Raw genomic sequence first — 19,202 nt, forward strand, 5'->3', positions numbered from 1 at the left:
TCAAAGTTGCATCATAGGGTCAAAACAAAAGTCACCATTTTCCCCTAGGTACATATTTGGTGTTTAACAGCATTAATTCTCACAACCACAATCAAAAGCACCCGAGTAAATTTTTCGCATCAACAATTTTCAACATTAAAAACATGCTAAACATGCAGATCCTCGTCAAGGCAAGTCTTAAGTTTCATAATGTGCGGTCTAGCATGACAGTATCTGAAATTGCAGAAAGAGTAAGAATAAAAAAACCGTGCGCATCATATTACAAACGATTCATTGTCCCAAGTGAACGTATATCTGTCAGTCCGTGCACCCTTCAGTTGAAAAAAGCCACAAATAAATATCATAATATGCAATACATATGGTCCAACATTTTAAGGTCCTTTTCTTCCTCGAGTTTTAAATGTGTTCAAATCACTTGGTCAAAAGAGTATCTATTGAACAGACAAACAAGCTTACTTGCTATAAATACACAATCCCATTTTATAGCTTATTGTAAGAAGTAATGCCGATAGGAAGAAAAGATAGAAGCCACCACGTAGCATCATTGACACTGGTCCACCCTGCATCTTTGAAATTGAATCAAGAAGTATAGATTTTCTAACTTCATTACCAGCCAGTCCGTAAGAAAGGAGGAAGCCCACATCTCCGTTCTTCTGCAAGGACCAGTGTTCTGTGCTGCCTGTCACAGTTAAACCACGTATTTGGATCATCCCAGCAGTGACATGTATCGAGCTGGCTGAGTTGGTTGTGGAGATTTGTCCAGCACGTTTCTCTGACCCAGCAGGATATTCTGCAGCAATAGCAGGGGGGGCCGAGATTGAGCCCAACATGTTCACAAGACGTTTTGTGATAGTATTATCATTGCTCTCATTCCCCTGTACATCTGCACCACAAAATTTAAGACCTTGCATTCAGAACAAATATCATGTATGCCCAAAAGAAGGCCAGTCCATGAGAAAATCTTCGAAATAAGTGCCTGGACCATCTAGACTGTATGCAACTTGATCATCACCAAAATTTCATTCTGCTCTTGCAAACCCAAACTAAATAGTCTCAGAGGCTATCCTTTATAAGGAAAAACAGTTGTGATTTGCAAACAAGGAAATTTTGAGCGATCCATACGGTAATCAGACTTTAACCAGGTCCAGACTTTTACAGAAACAGCTTAGAGAGTCGCAATGCAAAAGGTGTATTTAATTTCCTAGGAGAAAATATTTGATCTCAAAAACCATACCTGGCACGATGTTAACATCAGTTTTACTATAAAACTGATTAATACCATCAGGTAAGCTAATGGAGGATGATGCGCGACTTGTAACATTTGGTTCTGGTGCCTGTGGGTTATCCTTGTTTTGTTGAGCATTGATGCCATCAAACTGCAAGCAAGAATCATATGATATGTTACCTCATCTATACAATCAATAAATACACGCTTGATTGAAGGATAGAGCAACTTCATTTGAGGTTCTAATGGGGCATACCTCTGGAGTGAGGTTGAACTGGTCCAAGATACAAGAATTCATACACCCCGACTTTTCTAAGGAACCTGCAGTATCAACATGTAAATTATCATCTGTGGCATCAAAGTACCCCATTAACTTATCCACCGCATCAAACCCAGATGGATCAGTGATAGGCGAGTACAGGAGTTGATTCAGTTCTGGAAAATTATCCTGGCTAAATCCTAGGTCATTGCTAGGTGCATCATAAAACATCGTGTTTTCCTCAGCCAATTGACTTGAAGGACAATCACCAGCTACAGGATTTGTGAGATCAATTGATTGCAGATTATAATTATCCTGAACTGTCGGGGACATCTGAACCAGTTCCGGCCTGTCTGTGTTTTCATTCACGGTGTCGAAAAATTCCTCCACATCAAGGATTTCTTCTAAATTGATGGTATCATCTACTCCATCCACAGATTTCCAATCATTACAAGTCCTTAAAGGGCAAACTACAGAGTCTTCACTAGGAGGATCTTCTGGATTTACAGTATCAGCAAGATCATTAAGCTCCACATATCCATCATTTTGGCTCGGAGGAGTGTGAGACCTATCTGTCATGCCAATATTGTCGCCCATGTCATTAATAAGCACTGGGATGTTCTGCAGCCAAGGTTCTTCAATGCATTCCACAATCGGGTCTTTTAGCATCTGCTGATTCTGCTCCAGTACAACCGAAGGATCTTCTTGATGACTGCTACCATCCTGCCCATCAGGAACCACCATAAAACCAGCAGCATTTGCTTGTTGATTGTCTGTGTATTGGTTCTGAAAACATTTAAAGATGTTCAAATGCAGATCTCAGTCAACAGCATAATAACGATGGTGAAAAATATCGATGCAATGTCACCCGACAATGTACGTTAAAAAGATCAAACAAAGGATTGTAGATACATCGGTTAAAGACTTTGAAACTTATGGTTTGTTTATTTTAAAATGGCCAATTCATGAAATAGTAACAGCCTGCAATAAGAGTAAATACATGTACAAAATTTAAAATATTGCCCTGCAGGTTGCTGATGTAGACTGCAAATTTGATAGAAATAGACTTGCTTGTTCTCATTAAGCAAAATTCAACCATGAACCAAACAAACCTTCAAATTTCACACTAACAGTTAAACTTATATTAAAAGAAAATTATAAATGATGAATGAAAAAAATACAATATTGGATTTACAATTGTGATAATCATAGGCCTTAAAGTAGGTCTTAAGAGAAACTTTGCATTACCCATCATTGGATGTTTGCACATTCAGAGAATAATGTCTTTTATGATCCCAATTTTTTCGCAAAAAACAAACAAGGGAAGCACTAATACTTTAAATTACATGTCATGTCCGTATCAGATATCAATACTCACTGGATACTTCTTGAGTATGTGTCCAATAATCGTGTTATATATCTTATTTGTCAAAATTAGAAAAAAAAACTTGGGACACTTTTCAAATACACTTGAGATCAAGGTTCGCCGTACCAGTACCGATAGGCGTACCGGTCGCCTACCGGACCGGTACAGTTTCGGTTCGTACCAGTTTAAACTAGTACCGAACCGGAACACTCTTCGCCGCCGAAGCCGGAGAAGAAGAAGAGAACAAGAGAGCAAGCGGGGGAGGGAAGGAGGAGAGGTCGCTCGCGGAGGGCCACGAGGGGGCTGGCGGAGGTTGGGGGGCGGCGAAGGCCGGGGGGCGGGGGGACGGGGAAGCCCGCAGGGGTGTGGCGGAGGCCGAGGCCACGAAAAAAATATAGAATTTTTAAGTGAAGTCGGCAAATCGAAAAAACAAGGGACGCGGCCGCGGCCTTGGCCTCCACCGGTCCCCTGCGGGCTCCCCTCCCCCCCCCCCACGCGGGCTCCGCCGCCCCCTCAGCCTTCGCCGACCCCTCACAGCCCTCTGTGGGCAGCGAAGACCTCTCCTTCCTCCCTCTCTTCCCCACTCTCTCTCCCCTTCTCTTCGTCTTCCCCAGCTCCGGCTGGGTTCGGCCCGTCCCAGTTTCCACGGCTCCGACGTACCGGTTACATGCCAGACCGGTCCGATACAGCCCGAACCGGCCAGTACAGGCCGGCTCGTCAGACCATGCTTGAGATACTTCTCTAATACCCCAAAATTTGAGGTCAAGGAAGGATCTTTTCTTTCTACATTTAATGGTGATCCTTCAACAATAAATGGTCAATATTGGAGTTTATCATGTTAATGTTAAAATATAAGTATGGATTGGGTCTACGGATTTGAACGATCACTAAATGGCGAGCTTGCAAAAATCGATGTTATCATATAATGGTAAAACCATGGTCTGCCGTACCAGTCCGTACCGGCCGGTACGGGCCGGTACGTACCGGTCTGGCCTGGGACCGGTACCGAATCAGCGTGAAATCCGGTACCGACAATTTATTGTTGAAGAACCGGTACGGGACCGGTTCGGACCGGTACGCCACCGGTTCGGACCGATACGGGACCGATTTCGTACCGGTCCGGGACGCCACCGATACGCCGACCGGTACCAGTACGGCGGACCTTGGGTAAGACTATGCAATTTTGATGACTTATATATGTGTATATATATGTAGAATACGAATGTACTCATTGATGCATCTTGCTCATATCATATCCTATATCCATATCCATATCCATGTCCATGCTTCATAGCTTAGTCCATAAGCTTCTCCTACACCCCCATCTAAAGAAAGGATTTTTGTATTTTAACCTAAAGCAAGCAACTAGAAAGTATGGATACTTAAATATTCATACCATGTTCATATCTAATACGTATTAGATACCAATACTTTGTCAAATACTTCTAGGATACATGTCAGACCATATTTTATGTATCTTAGTTTTACTTTTTTTAAAAAAAGATTTTGGATAGTTTTCAAATACCCCCAAGATACTTCCTCAATCCCTTGAAAGGTGAGGGGCAAGGCTTTTCTTTTTTTCCTTTTATTTTTTGATGAATGTTGACCTTTCATTGATGAATGGTTATTTTGGAATTTGTAATGTTGATACTATCATATGAAGAATGGATTATGGTTTAATGATTTTAATGATGAGTAAATCTAGTTTGTATATATTAGCAGCAATGTTGTTGTATGAAGTATAGAAAGCTATATGATAACTTAATGTGCATTATATGCATATTCATTCATTGTCATATCGTGGCCATATCATATCCTACTTATTCAATATTTGTCATATTGATGAATTTATATCATGTTGTATTCACCTGTATGGCTGTATCCATGTTTCTTTGTTTCACAAGCTAATATACATAATCTCATAAGGAATTCCATACAAGTATGTTTCATCAAAATCTTCATGGACTACTTGGATTATTGGTTAACTAGTTTTTGTAAGATGTCTCTTATAATCCACATATAGTTGCTACTAAAAAAACCTCAATAGTTGACACAAAGGAAAAAAGAGAAGGATTTTTGGCCTTGTGACCAGGTGAATCTATGGTATTCAAATCCAAATCATTCATGATTAGGGCGGTCAATGCGCAAGTCATAATGGCCCAAAGACCTGATCGGAAACAAATTAGGCTCGAGCTCAACTTTTATGGTTGCCAACTAGGCTCAGCTAGGGGTGTGTTCGGATTGGGCCGGTTTAAGGATATTTTTGAAACTGACCTGAATCAGTTTCTTAAAAACCAAAACCAAAACCAAAACTGAACCGATCTCATAGGAAAATCGGTTCAAACCAACTCAAAAAAAAAATCGATTTGTTCCATTCAGGTTATCAGGTTGAATAGAGCTCCGTTAAAACTCTATTCTATAGCTAGAAAAGAAAATTTATTGACCATGAAACAAATATTCTCCAATGGACCTAAGGCTTGCTGATGGGCAATGCTTGGAACATGGAGACTGCCTTCAATGGCTTGATCACACCGCCAACATCGATCACCGGCCCGATCCACTGGGCGGGCAACTAGAACGCACCAAAGAACAAAATCCAACCCAAATTTACAAAGGAAATGCATCATCAGAAAAGTCAAAAAATCCTAACAGATTACATAAGAAAAAGAAATCAACCAATCAAACAAACAAATTGAATAATCAGAGAACCAAAGGCCCAAATCAAACATCATCTTTGAGCATATCAAGCAACATGGTCTTCCCGACATTATCGAGCCTAAGGAGCAAGATCTTGGCCTCCTACTAGAGCTCAAGTGAGGTGAGCATGCCGTAAAACCAATATATGAGGAACATAGCTACCGGAGCCTCGATTCACCCCCGACAAGATCAGATCGGTCAAGATCTTGCTGTAATTTGGCTGTAGGAGATTGAATCCATAGGCCTCTAGCTGTGCTTCTTCCCAAAGACGATATAATTCATGGACCATTGAGGTATAGTAGTCTTTAGGGTAGGAGGACCGGATCATCCGGGACATGACATGGGACAAGCCAAGGTGGTGTAGAAAGTCGAATTACTAGAGGAGAAGCTCCCCATAATCCCAACACCAACGATGATCACATCGAACCCATCTCCCCAGACCTCCATCGCTCCTGCTCCTTGCTCTTTAAACCAAAGGGACAAACAGCTAAGGTAGAGGAAAGAGCACGACCATGAAGCCATGAAGGGCAAAAGGGGGCGGCTAGGCTTGAAAGGGGCGAGTAGGGTTTTTTTTTGAAGGAGGGACGAATAGGGTTGAAATGAACTAAACCACAACATATAAATATCAAGGGTTGAAATGAACTGAGCTGCAACATATAAATATCAAGGGTTTGATGATTGATGGCCATTCATACTTGATCAGAGGGATAGGATCTAAAAGGGCTCAAGGGTGCTGGTTCCATTGTCCCACATGGACTATTTACACAAAACTTCCTTTAAAACAAAATCCTCACGAAGAAGGGCAACCCAAACAGGTTATGCGGTTGAGCCAGGTCGGATTGGCTTAGGTGTTTGGGCGCAATTAGTGATACATCGGGTTAGATAACTTATTTTTAGTTGTGTAAGATACATACGGGTCGGTTCGATTTAAGCCTTTTTTTTTGAAATTTGAACCAAAATTGAAATGGTCTTTTTTGGTTCTAAACAATTTCAAACCGAAACCAAACTGAATATGGGAAAATCCGATCCAAACCAAATTGAAAAGATCGGTTTGGGTCGAGTTTGTGGTTCAACCGATTTTTTACACACACCTAAGCTCAACTTTTCGGGTTACATGCCTGGCTCGAACTTGAAAATTAAGGGCCGATCAATTTTCTTGCCAAGCCCGAGCTACGTAAATGGTAAGAAAATTTAATGGGCCCGATTCTAAGTCCAGCCTGGCCTAAAAGCATATACTGTGTCGAGTCGGGCTTGAGCCCAACACCTCCGACCCAAAAACATATACTATCTTAGGCCAAGATCGGTCTTGAGGTTCAAATATCAGGCTTTCTTCAGGACTAGGCTCAGCCTAACCTAACCCATTGACACCCCTATGCATGATAAATAAACTTCAAGAAGGAGATGGTTCGGTTCTCTAACTTCATAAGCTAACAAAAATTTGAATCAACTTTATCAAAACTTTGGCTCTTTTTTTTTTGAAGATAGGTTGCTTGACAAAGTTCTAAATCATTTCATCAAGACTTTTGGTTCCTTTTCTCACTATTATAAGGATAGTTTCATTATCTATGAAAGTCACATGGTTCATGCCAGCACCAATCAGGAGATCAAATTCGTCAAAAGTTTAGAAAACTCAGAGTTCATAGATAAAAGGAATCAACCGGGTTCCAATGTTAGCTAATCGGTCAAAAAGCTAAGTAGTCTATGTCAAGGTATGCTATGCTGGTATGGAGACCTCTACCGGTTGCCCGATGGTGCAGTACAATACCATGCCATTTCATTTCTGGTTCGTACCAATATAGCCAAATCCAATGAGGGGGAGAGGGAGAGGGAGGGAGGGAGAAGCAGGAAGGGAGGGGGGAGGGAGAGGTAGGAAGGGAGGGAGAGAGAGGGTTGTCGAGCCCCCTCTCCTTCGGCCGCACGAAAATAGGGGCGAAGCCCTTGTTTCATTGAAGAGAAAAAGGGAGGGAAGTAGAGAGAGAGGAAGTAGAGAAAGGGAGAGGCCGAGAGAGGGAGAGAAAGACGGCTTTCAAGCCCCCTTTCCTCCAGCCGTGAGATAATAGGGGCGGTTCCTCCCTCTGTCTCTCTTTTCCTCTCCTCGCTCTCTCATGTTTCGCCGGATTTCACAAACCGAGAGGCAAAACCGTGCCGGTCCACACCCGGTACGACTCAGTGCACCCCAAACCACGATTCAGGATGGTACAACATTCCTTGGTCTACTTGGATTGAGGACTAATTCTACAACTTTAGACATCTCATAGCCAAACCCTACATCTCATCAAACAATTTAAAAGTGCCTATCGTATTAATGATAAATAGAATATGCTTCCACACAATACACCTAATCTGTCATGTTTGCTTTGATCAAATAGCCTCAGTCCTAGGAATATCATGCAAGCTTCTGTCAACAAAGAACTCTTAGCCTCAGTGAGCCAATAAACAACAAAAAGGGCATCTTAAATCATTACTTATAACACCTACAATTCCAACTTGGACATAGCAACTCCTGTTACATCCATGATTGTTAATTCTAGTTATACCTATTAAAACATAAATTATACTTAAATAATGCTTCAACTATGAGAAACCTTCTCTTTCAAATTTGATGGGGTTTTGAGGACTATCACGCTTTTCTCGTGGAATAGGATTGAACCATCCCACCCCGTCTTGATACTTGGGATAGGGGATATCCCAGGACATGCCGATTGAGATGCTAAGATGATGACAGGATAGCCTCATCTCGACACCTGGGACAGTACCCCATCCCAATGTCCTACAAGATGTCCCACTGAGATTTAAAATCATATGTAGTACTCAGAGTCACATTGTTGATTGTCATGCATGGTTATGATAATAGTAGCATGAGGAAACTATTTATGGGGTTTTAATAGCAGCCAAGGTATGTGAGCAACTAGGGTAACCCCAAACCACATATATAGGCACATATTTGGATAGTATTTAGAAATATTAAAAAATAAATTAGGTTCATATCTTTATACAAAGAAAGGAACTAAAACTTAGGGGAAAAATAAAAATAACTATACACTTCCACACTAATTAGACAGCCTACTACAGTTTAGCATGGCATGTAAATCTTGAGAGAACAAAAGATCAATATCCCCCAACAATCTATGCTCAATTTTCAAGTATACTAATGCAACAAAAAAAAGTCTGGTAAATATTAGATTAAGAATAGAGAGGAGGCCTGAGCCATAAATATAGGTTGTTTGGGCCCATATACGCACCTAACTAGAAATGGCAATGGGTTGGGTATAGGTCAAGTAGGCTATTACCTATACCTGTTTGAGTGGAGCAACCAGGGCAAAAAATGGGGAAGAGATTTGTGAAGAGTTATATATATTCAGGTTGGATTTAAGCGGACTTTACCATTACCCGCACTTACCCCAGATCTACTGCGGATTTTAGAATCAAGATCCTTCCCCACCACTGACTTTAAACAAGTCAGATAAAACTTTCCTCATTAGGATTGGGTTAGGTCGGCTACCCGATGGGACGGAGCAAATTACCACCCCTACACCTAACAACATGCCATGCAACTTAACCATAAATGAGAACTATTTAAGCATATTATCATACCCATGTAGCAATCTTTTGACAAGTATAAATAAGGTTCAAAAACCCAATTCAGATTTGGTTGTGCCTATAAAGTTTTGATACTTTCAACATGTTCAACTAGAGCTTTAAGGTTTTAGCTAGGGGTGGCAATTTACTCCCGACCCGACCCAACTCTAATGGGGCAGGTTTTACCCGACCTACAACAGATCCAGGACGAGTACGGATAATGGTAAAACCCACCTTGAACCCGCCCCAGATTTATATAACTCTTCACAAATCCCCTCTTCGAGGCAAAAAAAAAAAAATAGATTTGCATGCAAAAGAGCAAAGATTTTTGTAGCTTTACCCTACCTAATTCATCCAACCTGCCTATCTAACTCTACTCGCCCCGATACTCTATTTACCCCACCCCAAGACTCTACCTACCCTGCGCCATCCCAAGATAAATATGGAGCAAATATGGATAATGGCCTACCCAATGTTAGGCGAACCATCCTGAACTGTCCAGTTCGGAGTGTACTGAATCGAACAAACGAAAAACCGAAACAAGTCGCTCTATCGATTCAGAAATGTTGGATTAAGTATTTGGAAAAAAGTCCACCATTCAAATAAGACCCATTGATTAAAACAAATTGTTTAAAATGCCTCTACTCCCTCGATCTCGATCATTCGAGAAACCCACAGATCGCCTCTCACCCCTGCTCCCCCCGGGCTCCATTGTGATTCAATAGAAGCCCCCCAACCTCGGCTCTCAGAGTGCCTCCCCATCCCAACTCTCGCGCTCAAAGCAACTTCCCACCCCCTTCCCGCACTCGAAGCACCTTCCCACCCCCTTCTCGCGCTCGGAGGACCTCCCCCTTACCCACGGCATCACCAATTAGGGTCCTCTCTTTCAGTTTCCCCTCCCACTCTCTTCCTCCCTCCTTCCTTCCCTGCCTCTCCCTCCCTCTCTCTCCCCCCTCCCTGCTAGGGTTAGGGTTAGGGTTTAACCCTCCCTTCCTTTCTCCCCTCCTCCCTCCCTCCCTCTCCCTCTTCCCTCCTCTCTCTTCCTATCTCCTTTTCTCCCTCTCCCCCATCTTCTTGTTTTCGGTTCACCCCGAAATGGCACAATACCGATCCGTATCGTGCCAAATCGGTTGCAGGCCGATACACCCTCTGGTAGCAATCTAGGTAACCTTGAGCCTATCCGACCCGTTGCCATCCCTAGTTTTAGCAAAACAAATGTAAAAAAAATTAAAAATATTCAAAAAAAACTATATAGCATAAGATTTTAAAATTTTCTGTATTGTTTGGAATAATTAGATGTATGATTTCAATCTTTCCAGCTGAAAATATAAAATTAGAGAATAAAATTATATCAGATTCCTGTAAAGTACTAAAAATAACGTTAGACATCTATTTGAACTATGATATTTAATTTAATTGTTAATAATCTAATACTTAACTGTGTAAGTATCAAAACAGTGAAAGTTGCAAGCATAAAAATACATAAAAATATGAAATCACATGACAATTACCCTCATATCGAATACAAGATATCAACATAATCATAGAACTATGATCTAGAAATGTTGAAAATAGTGCCATCATTATATATAACTCATCTAATGCGTATGCATGATTTGAGCTGAGATCTCGTTATTCCAATGTCAAATCTTGTGAATGCCCTACAGGGAGAGAAGTCAATCTACTCAGCATAGACTCAAACTATAATCTACAAATATTGAAAATTATGTTATAACTATATGTAACTCACCCAGCGATACATATGATTTGAGCTAACTCGTTACTCGAAACTCAAATCTTGTGAATGCTCCCTAGTGAGGAAGCCAATCTACTCGGTATTGACTCCTCTGTTTTCATCATGAAATCTCATAAATCTCAAGGAAATGATCTTTTCCTTGATCGCTTCGAATTGAACTCCTTATAAATTCCAATGTTCTCAAAACTACAAAAAAATCTGTCTAATCTGAAAGAAAAAGAAAATACAAGCTAGCTCAAATAAAAACCAAAGAATTACAAAAAATATTTGATCTGATACAAAGCAACAATCTTACACTGTTACTGTGTACCCATTTAGGCCTCGTTTGGGGGAGCTTTTGAAGGGCCAAAAAGCACTTTCTGGCCCTCCAAAAGTACTTTTAGATAAAAAATGGTGTTTGGTAAAATTTTTGGGAAGCTGTTTCAACTTTTTCGGAAGGTTGAAAACAGCTTTTTGGCAAAAGCTCCATTTTGGAGCTTTCCGAAAACGTTGTTTTGAGCTTTATCGGAAAGCTCTATTTTTGACCAAAATACCTCCATTAAAAAAAAATCTTCCCAAAATCCTCATCTCACCGCTTGTTGCTCTCCCACCCACCCTCCATCCCTCCCCCCTGCCGCCGCACCCCCTCCCTCTCCCCCGCCGCACCATGGGGAGGTGCCAAAAAAGAGGAAGACGGGCTAGTCTTCCCCTTCCCGCAGCCTCCGCTGGCCACGATGTACCCGTCACGGATGGGGAAGTGCCGAAGAAGGAGGTCCCCACGGTGGGGAGGTGCCGAAGAAGAGGAAGAAGGGGGCGCCCTCCCCCTTCCTGCGGTCGTCGCCGGTCACGACCCGCCCCCCTCCCGCGTCCGCCACGGCCCGACCCCTTTTCGGCGCCATCAGCCTCGCGGGAAGAGAGCACTTCCCAGGAGGCCAGCCGCGGTCGCCGAGATTGCCGTAGGCCCCGCCGGCCACGGCCCGGCCCCCTCCCGCGGCCGCCGCGGCCTGGCCCCCTTCCGGCGCCACCGGCCGCGCAGGAGGAGAAGAAAGGAGAAGGGGGGAGAGGAAGGAAAGAGAAGAAGAGAAGAAAAAAAGAAAAGACAAGGAAAAGGAAAAAAAAGAAGAAAAGGGTAGAAAAAAAGAGAAGAAAAGAAAAAAAGAAAAGAAAAGAAAAGAAAAGAATAAATAAATAAATAAATGCATAAATAAATATTTATATAAATGAATGAATGAATGAATAAATAAATAAGATAATAAATAAATATATTTCAATGAATAAAATAATAAATAAATAAATGCATAAATAAACATATATACGAATGAACGTATAAATAAATAAATAAAAAAAAAAATAATGAGCGAGTGGCAAATAATCTGATCTTTATGATATTGATAGGTACAATGAATTTGTCACCATTGCAAATAGTTAAGTAAAGAGATAATTTGTTAAAGAAATAAATGATCATTAAAAAGGTAAAAAATTAATTTACACTAATAATTATAATATTTTATACATTTATTGTTGTATTATACTATAAATATAATATTATATTACATTATATCATAATACATTAATATGTTATATTAAATAATTTAATATTATGTTATATTATGAGAAATTAGTTTATACTAATAATTATATTATTTTATACCTTTATTATTGTATTATACTATAAATATTATTTTATATTACATTATATCATAATACATTAATATGTTATTTTCAATAATTTAATATTATGTTATATTATGAAAAATTAATTTATACTAATAATTATAATATTTTATACCTTTATTATTGTATTATACTATAAATATAATATATATTATATTATATCATAATACATTAATATGTTATGTTAAATAATTTAATATTATGTTATATTATGAAAAATTAATTTACTCTAATAATTATATTACTATTATGCTATGCTATGCAATATCATATTACTATATTATAATATTATTATTTTACATTACAGTAATATTATACTATATCGTATATTATATATTAATACATATTATATTTTATTATGCTCTGTTGTATAATACTAGCAATGTCGTTCATGGTCATTTTGTCATACAAAAGTATTTTCTCAATTTATTTACCAAACACATGTTAAAGTGCCACAGCACTTTAGAAATATAGTTACAAACAGGGCCTTATTAATTGGGTCATCAAATTTTCACAAAAGCTATAAGAGTGAAACCAAGGAAAATATCTTTGAATTCTCCAGGAAAGAATCGAGGATACTCAAGGCAATCCAGCACGGACCATAAAAAGGAGGGAAGGCTAGGGGAGGACGGGTCGTTGGGTAGGGGGAGAGTCACTACAGACCAGCATGCATAGTATGGCTCGAAGAGAAAACCAATACATAGAAATACAACCCACATAAATAATAAAGTGTTATGCATTGTTGTACCATGCTGATAACCTATGAGCATGATGTGTATCATAGAATTATGGTTTATTGCTTTGTTCCTTGACCTAGGTAACACTACCATAAGTTTTTCAAATGGGGAACAAGAAAATAAGCTAACAACCCGAAGATGTATTTGCTAAAAGCAAAATAAAAAAATTAACTATTAGTCTCGGAAGTTTCACAGGAAATTACATCCCGATGGATGAAGAAAAGGCAGCAAAGATAAAGCAATACGACATTCAATGCATGCTGCACCTACTCTCCAGAAAAAATTTTCTTTTCTTGGACTTATTTCAGGTTAAACAGGAAATACGTATATGCAATAGGAAATTTATAGGTGACTACAATTAGTACCATTTTTCCTGTTATAACGTGCATATCTTAGATTGCTAAAGGTATATGGAAACATGTTTAAAGAATAACACAATCCAGGATCATTCAAATTTCAAAACATAAACAATGAAGTACTTTTTATGCAGAGAATTTACCCGCACAAAATCATTGATATGCAAGGATTCCTGTTCCTGCTCCCTAGCATCATTAAAATCATCATCGCCATCCTCTCTCAGCATGATCATATTATCATCCTCCTCCTCCCATTCCTCCTCATTAAACGGCGCCCCATACTGAGCCCCGTTCTGCGGCCCTGGGCCGTTCTTCTTGAAAATCCTGCATACAACATATGTATCCTTCCCCAAAGAAAACCCAAATTCAATTCAACAACAAGATCGAATGAACATGACATCTTAAACCAAAAAAAATAAAAAATACGAAGAAATCCCATCTTCCATCCTACTATCTTCTATACCTGAAGAATCCCAGTGCCAGCGAGTTCCTGGTCCTCGAGCCGGTATTCATGCATCACCCAGTTGCTCCTCTCGCCACGGGGTGCCCGGCCGGCGTGGTAGACGAGGGTCTTCTTCATGCCGATGACGCGGTTATTGTGGCGGACGGGGCGATCCTTGCCGGTGGTCTTCCAGTATCCCTGGGCCGTGGAGCGATTCATCCGGGAGCGGTTGGAGTACTTGCGATCGACGGGGGTAAAGAAGTACCACTCCAGGTCCCGGCTAACGATCCGGGACCGGGGCGGGAGGTCCCAGGGCTCGCACTTGTAGAGATCAATCTCCGCGATGGCATCGACGCGGAGGGATTTGCGGGCGACCTTGCGCTTGAGGTAGTATCTGACGAGCTCCTCGTCGGTGGGGTGGAACCGAAATCCTGGCGCGAGCTGGGTCGCGGTGGCGGCAGGAGCAGAGGGCGGGGGCGGATTGGAGGACGATGCGCCGGCGTTCATCGGAAACTTGGGGGTCATCGCCGTCGAACTATCGGAGAGAAGATAGGGATCCGAAGAGGGTCTCGATCAGAGATCGAATTCTTCTTCACACATTTCTAGGAATTTTAGGGATCGTTTCGGTACGGAGAGAAGGGGATGACGAGGGTTTGGAGGGGTAGAAGAAATGAAGTCTTAAGACCTGGAAATGAAAACCTTGGGCGCTTGGGGCACTGCCGTTCCTATTTAACCTTCCGAGGCCGGGTTTTAAAGATTTTTAATCCTTGGTTGTTTCGGTGATACAATAGTCCGTATATAATTTTCTATGAAGGATCGGGATCTGCCGTTCATGTTACCTATGTGAAGTCATCGCATCCACTCATGTACAGATGGACGGTATATAGTAGCAGTTTGCTTAAAAGTCTTTGTGCATGCGGGAGACCCATGTTAATTTCGATACGGTGGATTTGAGGAGTGAACCTGTGATAATTCTGACCATTAATTCAGTCATCTCATCCGCTCATGTACAGATGGACGGTGTATAATAGTAGTTTGCTTAGAAGTGTGTGTGCATGCGGAAGACCCATGTTAATTTCGATACGGTGGATTTGAGCGATGAACGTGTGATAATTTTGACCATGCTTTCTTTCCACGAACAAGGAGAAAGATGTATTAGGTAATCTATCCCACAATCAAGAGTATTGGATAAGTAGAGAGGATTGGCAAGATGTGCAACATAATAAAATAAAATATTTTTCCGTTTATACATGCAAGATGCATAAGATAATAGTAAAAAAAAAGGAAATATTTTTTTTAAAAATATGATTTTATTATAAAATATGTTTTATGAAAAATGGGGGGTTATGTTTTCATAAAACTTATTTTTAAGATTTTTATGACAAGTTTTTGACAAATCTAATTTCATGAAAACAACTAACTATTTAATAAATTTATTTATTTTTATTTATATAAATCTGTTTTCATAAAAATTAGCAACCAAAATGTCTTTGTTTGCTGAGAATGTTTTGTAGTGAAAGAAAGTCACTTGCACGAACGATCCCACCATGTTTGCCTCCACCGAAGTGTGGACCTAAGTACTGTATTTGTTAATTGACTTTGTCCAAAAAATAAGGTGTTAAAGTAACTTTGGCCGGGGTAAGGAGCTTCTAGGATCGCTGAAGTCTTCCCTCCTTAAACTTCATACTTTCACCTCCTAAGAACACTGTAAGTTCGTTTGGTTAGGGATAATCTGATATAGAAAAATATATTCTATATCAGATTATCAAATTTGATACCAAAAAAGAATGAAAGAAATTGTAAAATAAATATAGCAGATCTCGCTCTTATTTTAGCCAAAAAAAAAGTAAAATAAATATCACCAAAAAGTGGTAATTTTTTTCTATGCCAGATTATCGAGTGGAACTAATTTGAAATTATCATTGCTTGAAAGAAATACCTCCACTTTTTTTGTTAAAACCCACAAATATCTTATTTTAATATTACCAATCCCACAATGGTCTCAACTCAAAACTTTTCGATGAATCCCTCTCATTAAACAATTAGCAATGTGGTTGCATTTAAATATGTTTACTTACTAAAAGATTAAAAATACTACAATTTATGTATAATTAAAAAAATATATTCTCTAATATATATACAGCTATTTTTTAAAAAAAATATTATTTTCTAATAAATAACTAACAAATGGACTAAAAAAAGAATGTATTACTAGAATTGTTTATTCAAAAGTATTATTAGAAATTTGACAATATTTCGATATAGGATTACCTCAAAATAGATATAGTAATCTTTTTTCTGTAGTAATTTTTAGAGTAATTTTTTCATCGACCAGATACAATAAAACCTATTTTCCATAGCAGTCATTTTTTTCAGATAATAATTTTTAAAAATCATCATATTACCCCTATACCACCACGAGCAAGCAAACCCTTGAGGTAAACCAAATACATTGTTCATACGACATACTAACACGTATATCAACATTTTATTCCTTGACACAACTAGTTTCTTAAACAATTTAATAAGTAGGTCACAAGTTTATCTATATTTAATTTACCATGCGGATAGACGGCTATAGGGAACATGATTACATGAACAACGGATCAATGCCCTTCAATGCATGTGGTATGCACTCGATGGTCTTCTTAATCTTTTATTCATCAGGTTTATTAATTATCCATGGGAAAATAATGCTACAGAAAGGGTAGTCTTGATGTCAAGCATATATTCTTTGAGACTAAACATATAAAGATAACTTCTACTTATCAATTGATGCAATACTTGTTTATCACTAGAGATGAGGCATGTGTGAAGATGTGCTTAAAAAGAGACCTAGATATTCAAGAGGAAACCAAATAGTTAAAAGGTCCTCTCTTTTTTTTTCCAATGGTGAAGGGGCAATGAGAGTTGCGAGAATGAGATGTGGACAAAAATGGGAGCATACCCTGTATAGATCCGGAACAGAAATTAAAAAAAAAAAGGAAGAGAAAAAAGAAAGAAAAAAAAAAGGGTGCAAGTCCGCTTCCACACGGTTTCTAAGAGATGTCAGCCTCCACGCGGTTTCTAAAATCCCCTGATAGGACAGGTCAATGACTCGCACCGGTTCGTATACATATGGGTAGAATCTTCGTATCTCAAGAGGGTGGAATCTTCATTTCTCAGGAGACGTGTCAAATATTGTATGCAGCTGTATTTAAGGTTAAGACTACAAGACTTGGCACCGGAAGTAAAGGACTCAAAGCAACTTGTTCCTAATTGTAAGATGCCTGATGCCTCAATTACAAACCTCCTTTTTGAGTCCTTTAATTAAATCTTTTCCTTTGCAAGTATCCATGATTTAAGTAAAAAACTGCAGCTCTACATGATTGAATGATTTAAGTAACAAATCAAAATTACTACCTATGCTATCGAGTGGTTGCAAGAGGATACTTATAAGGCGATCTGCGGGACATTGTGTTAACCAGGAAGGCCATTATGATCAATTTGAATAGAAAAATTGAGGCCATATAATTTAAGTAAATACTTACTTACAAAGGCTTGGTGATGCAGTTGAGGAACTTGAGAAAATTATGTTCTTTTGTTAAAAAAATATAAAATATATAAATAAATTTATTTTATTCTATCAATTTAAGTTTTTGAAATAAGTGGTAATTTTAACATGACATCAGAGCTACTTTATTTATAAAAAAATAAAAAAATAATATGAGGACAGCAATTCACTTTTAATATTTTTAATATATCACGACAACCATCATCACGTACAATAGAGTTGGCATGCAGAATTACATAAGGTTCTCTATTTATTTTTAACCAAAAAAAAAAAAAAAGGTTCTCTATTTATTTATTCAATGACACAAAACAGGGTACCGTGTCTATAGCAGAATGGCAAATCCAAAATAGCCAAGCAATGGGAAAAGATATAGCCTGCCTAGCGATCCTTCCTTATACCGAGCAATACTCGCTGAAATTATCCACCTCCACCACCATAGCCCGATCCATAGCCAGACCCATACCCGGACCCATATCCGGACCCTTGTCCACGGCCCGAGCCATAGCCGGAACCGCCGCCGCCGCCGCCGCCGCCGCCCATCCCATATCCTCCACCCTGGCCGGCACCTCCACCATATCCCGACCCACTACCATAACCGGAGCCATATCCTGATCCGCTTCCATACCCGGAGCCACCTCCGCCGCCGCCTCCACCGCCGCCGCCGCCGCCACCACCTCCTCCACCATTCCCATAACCTCCTCCAGAACCATACCCCGATCCACTTCCGTAACCATAACCGGAGCCACCGGCGCCGCTCCCATAACCCGACCCTCCACCTCCACCACCTCCTCCGCCACTACCATATCCGCCTCCTCCCCTACCACCTCCAGAGCCATATCCGGAGCCATACCCCGACCCATAACCAGAACCACTACCACCACCAGAACCATAGCCAGACCCACCGCCGCCGCCTCCGCCTTCTCCACCTCCCCCGCCACCGCCGTACCCAGAGCCTCTGCCCGACCCATAGCCAGAGCCATAGCCTGAGCCATAGCCCGAGCCCAACCATCCCCCTCCAACACCACCACCACCACCACCACCTTCTCCTCCTCCTCCTCCACCGCCGGTGGCACGGATGGCAGCTCTTCCGGCAGCAGTGAGCTCAACGCTGAGCAGTAGCAGGAATGCAGCAGCTAGGACCTTGGAACTAGCCATCTTTAATTTTGTGAGTTAGGGGAACGAGGGGTAGCTACGTGCAGTACTTATAGGCCTTGCATGCAAAGTTATGTCAAAACCAAGAAAAGAACGTGGGATGACGATTTGGAGTTGTGTTGCATGATTAGGGAGGGTATGCGGCTGCGATGGAGGCACATAGACGAATCCTTTATTGAATTTAGACTAGAGTTGGTGAGGTGAGGTCGGGGTGGTGGGGGGCGGGGCCTGGTGGAACCGACGCGCCCCACCACGTTTAGGAAAGAAACGTGCGGACTTGGGCTCGACGGCCACGCGTCGAGAGGCCGTCCTGGGTGTTACGCACTTTGACGCAGCTGCGGCCCGTTGCTGGTCTACTTCACACTCCACTTCTGGGCTCGCGTCTCTCGTGCTGCCACGTGGGCCGAACGAGGAGTGGAGTCGTTGA

The 19,202-nt window shown here is 40.6% G+C and overlaps 2 protein-coding genes across 2 annotated transcripts; both read right to left on the bottom strand.

Moving 5' to 3' along the window:
- Positions 1-317: 317 nt before the first annotated feature.
- Positions 318-14,797, bottom strand: LOC103698888 (uncharacterized). The gene is made up of 5 exons (XM_008780940.6): positions 14,092-14,797; positions 13,772-13,972; positions 1,482-2,270; positions 1,235-1,376; positions 318-883 (listed from the first exon to the last, which is right to left on the bottom strand). The coding sequence occupies exons 1-5, from the start codon at positions 14,593-14,595 to the stop codon at positions 453-455; spliced, it is 2,067 nt and encodes a 688-aa protein (XP_008779162.4). The 5' UTR covers positions 14,596-14,797; the 3' UTR covers positions 318-452.
- Positions 14,798-17,792: 2,995 nt separating this feature from the next.
- LOC149752758 (uncharacterized) lies at positions 17,793-18,901 on the bottom strand. Its single transcript, XM_089925927.1, has one exon. It carries the CDS (start codon positions 18,776-18,778, stop codon positions 18,041-18,043), a length of 738 nt encoding a protein of 245 aa, XP_089782053.1. The 5' UTR covers positions 18,779-18,901; the 3' UTR covers positions 17,793-18,040.
- Positions 18,902-19,202: the final 301 nt, after the last annotated feature.

This window comes from Phoenix dactylifera, chromosome 10 (assembly GCF_051530095.1).
Source record: "Phoenix dactylifera cultivar Ajwa chromosome 10, Ajwa_hap1_PhDact_Kaust_v1.1, whole genome shotgun sequence".
Lineage (NCBI taxonomy): Eukaryota > Viridiplantae > Streptophyta > Magnoliopsida > Arecales > Arecaceae > Phoenix > Phoenix dactylifera.

Excerpts from the sequence above, each read along its gene's own strand:
- LOC103698888 (XM_008780940.6), bottom strand. The coding sequence starts at position 14,595 with ATGACCCCCAAGTTTCCGATGAACGCCGGCGCATCGTCCTCCAATCCG. Across the intron at positions 13,973-14,091 it reads CTGGCACTGGGATTCTTCAG|GATACATATGTTGTATGCAG; the intron begins GTATAGAAGATA and ends TCTTTGGGGAAG. Across the intron at positions 1,377-1,481 it reads AGTTCAACCTCACTCCAGAG|TTTGATGGCATCAATGCTCA; the intron begins GTATGCCCCATT and ends TCTTGCTTGCAG.
- LOC149752758 (XM_089925927.1), bottom strand. The coding sequence starts at position 18,778 with ATGGCTAGTTCCAAGGTCCTAGCTGCTGCATTCCTGCTACTGCTCAGC.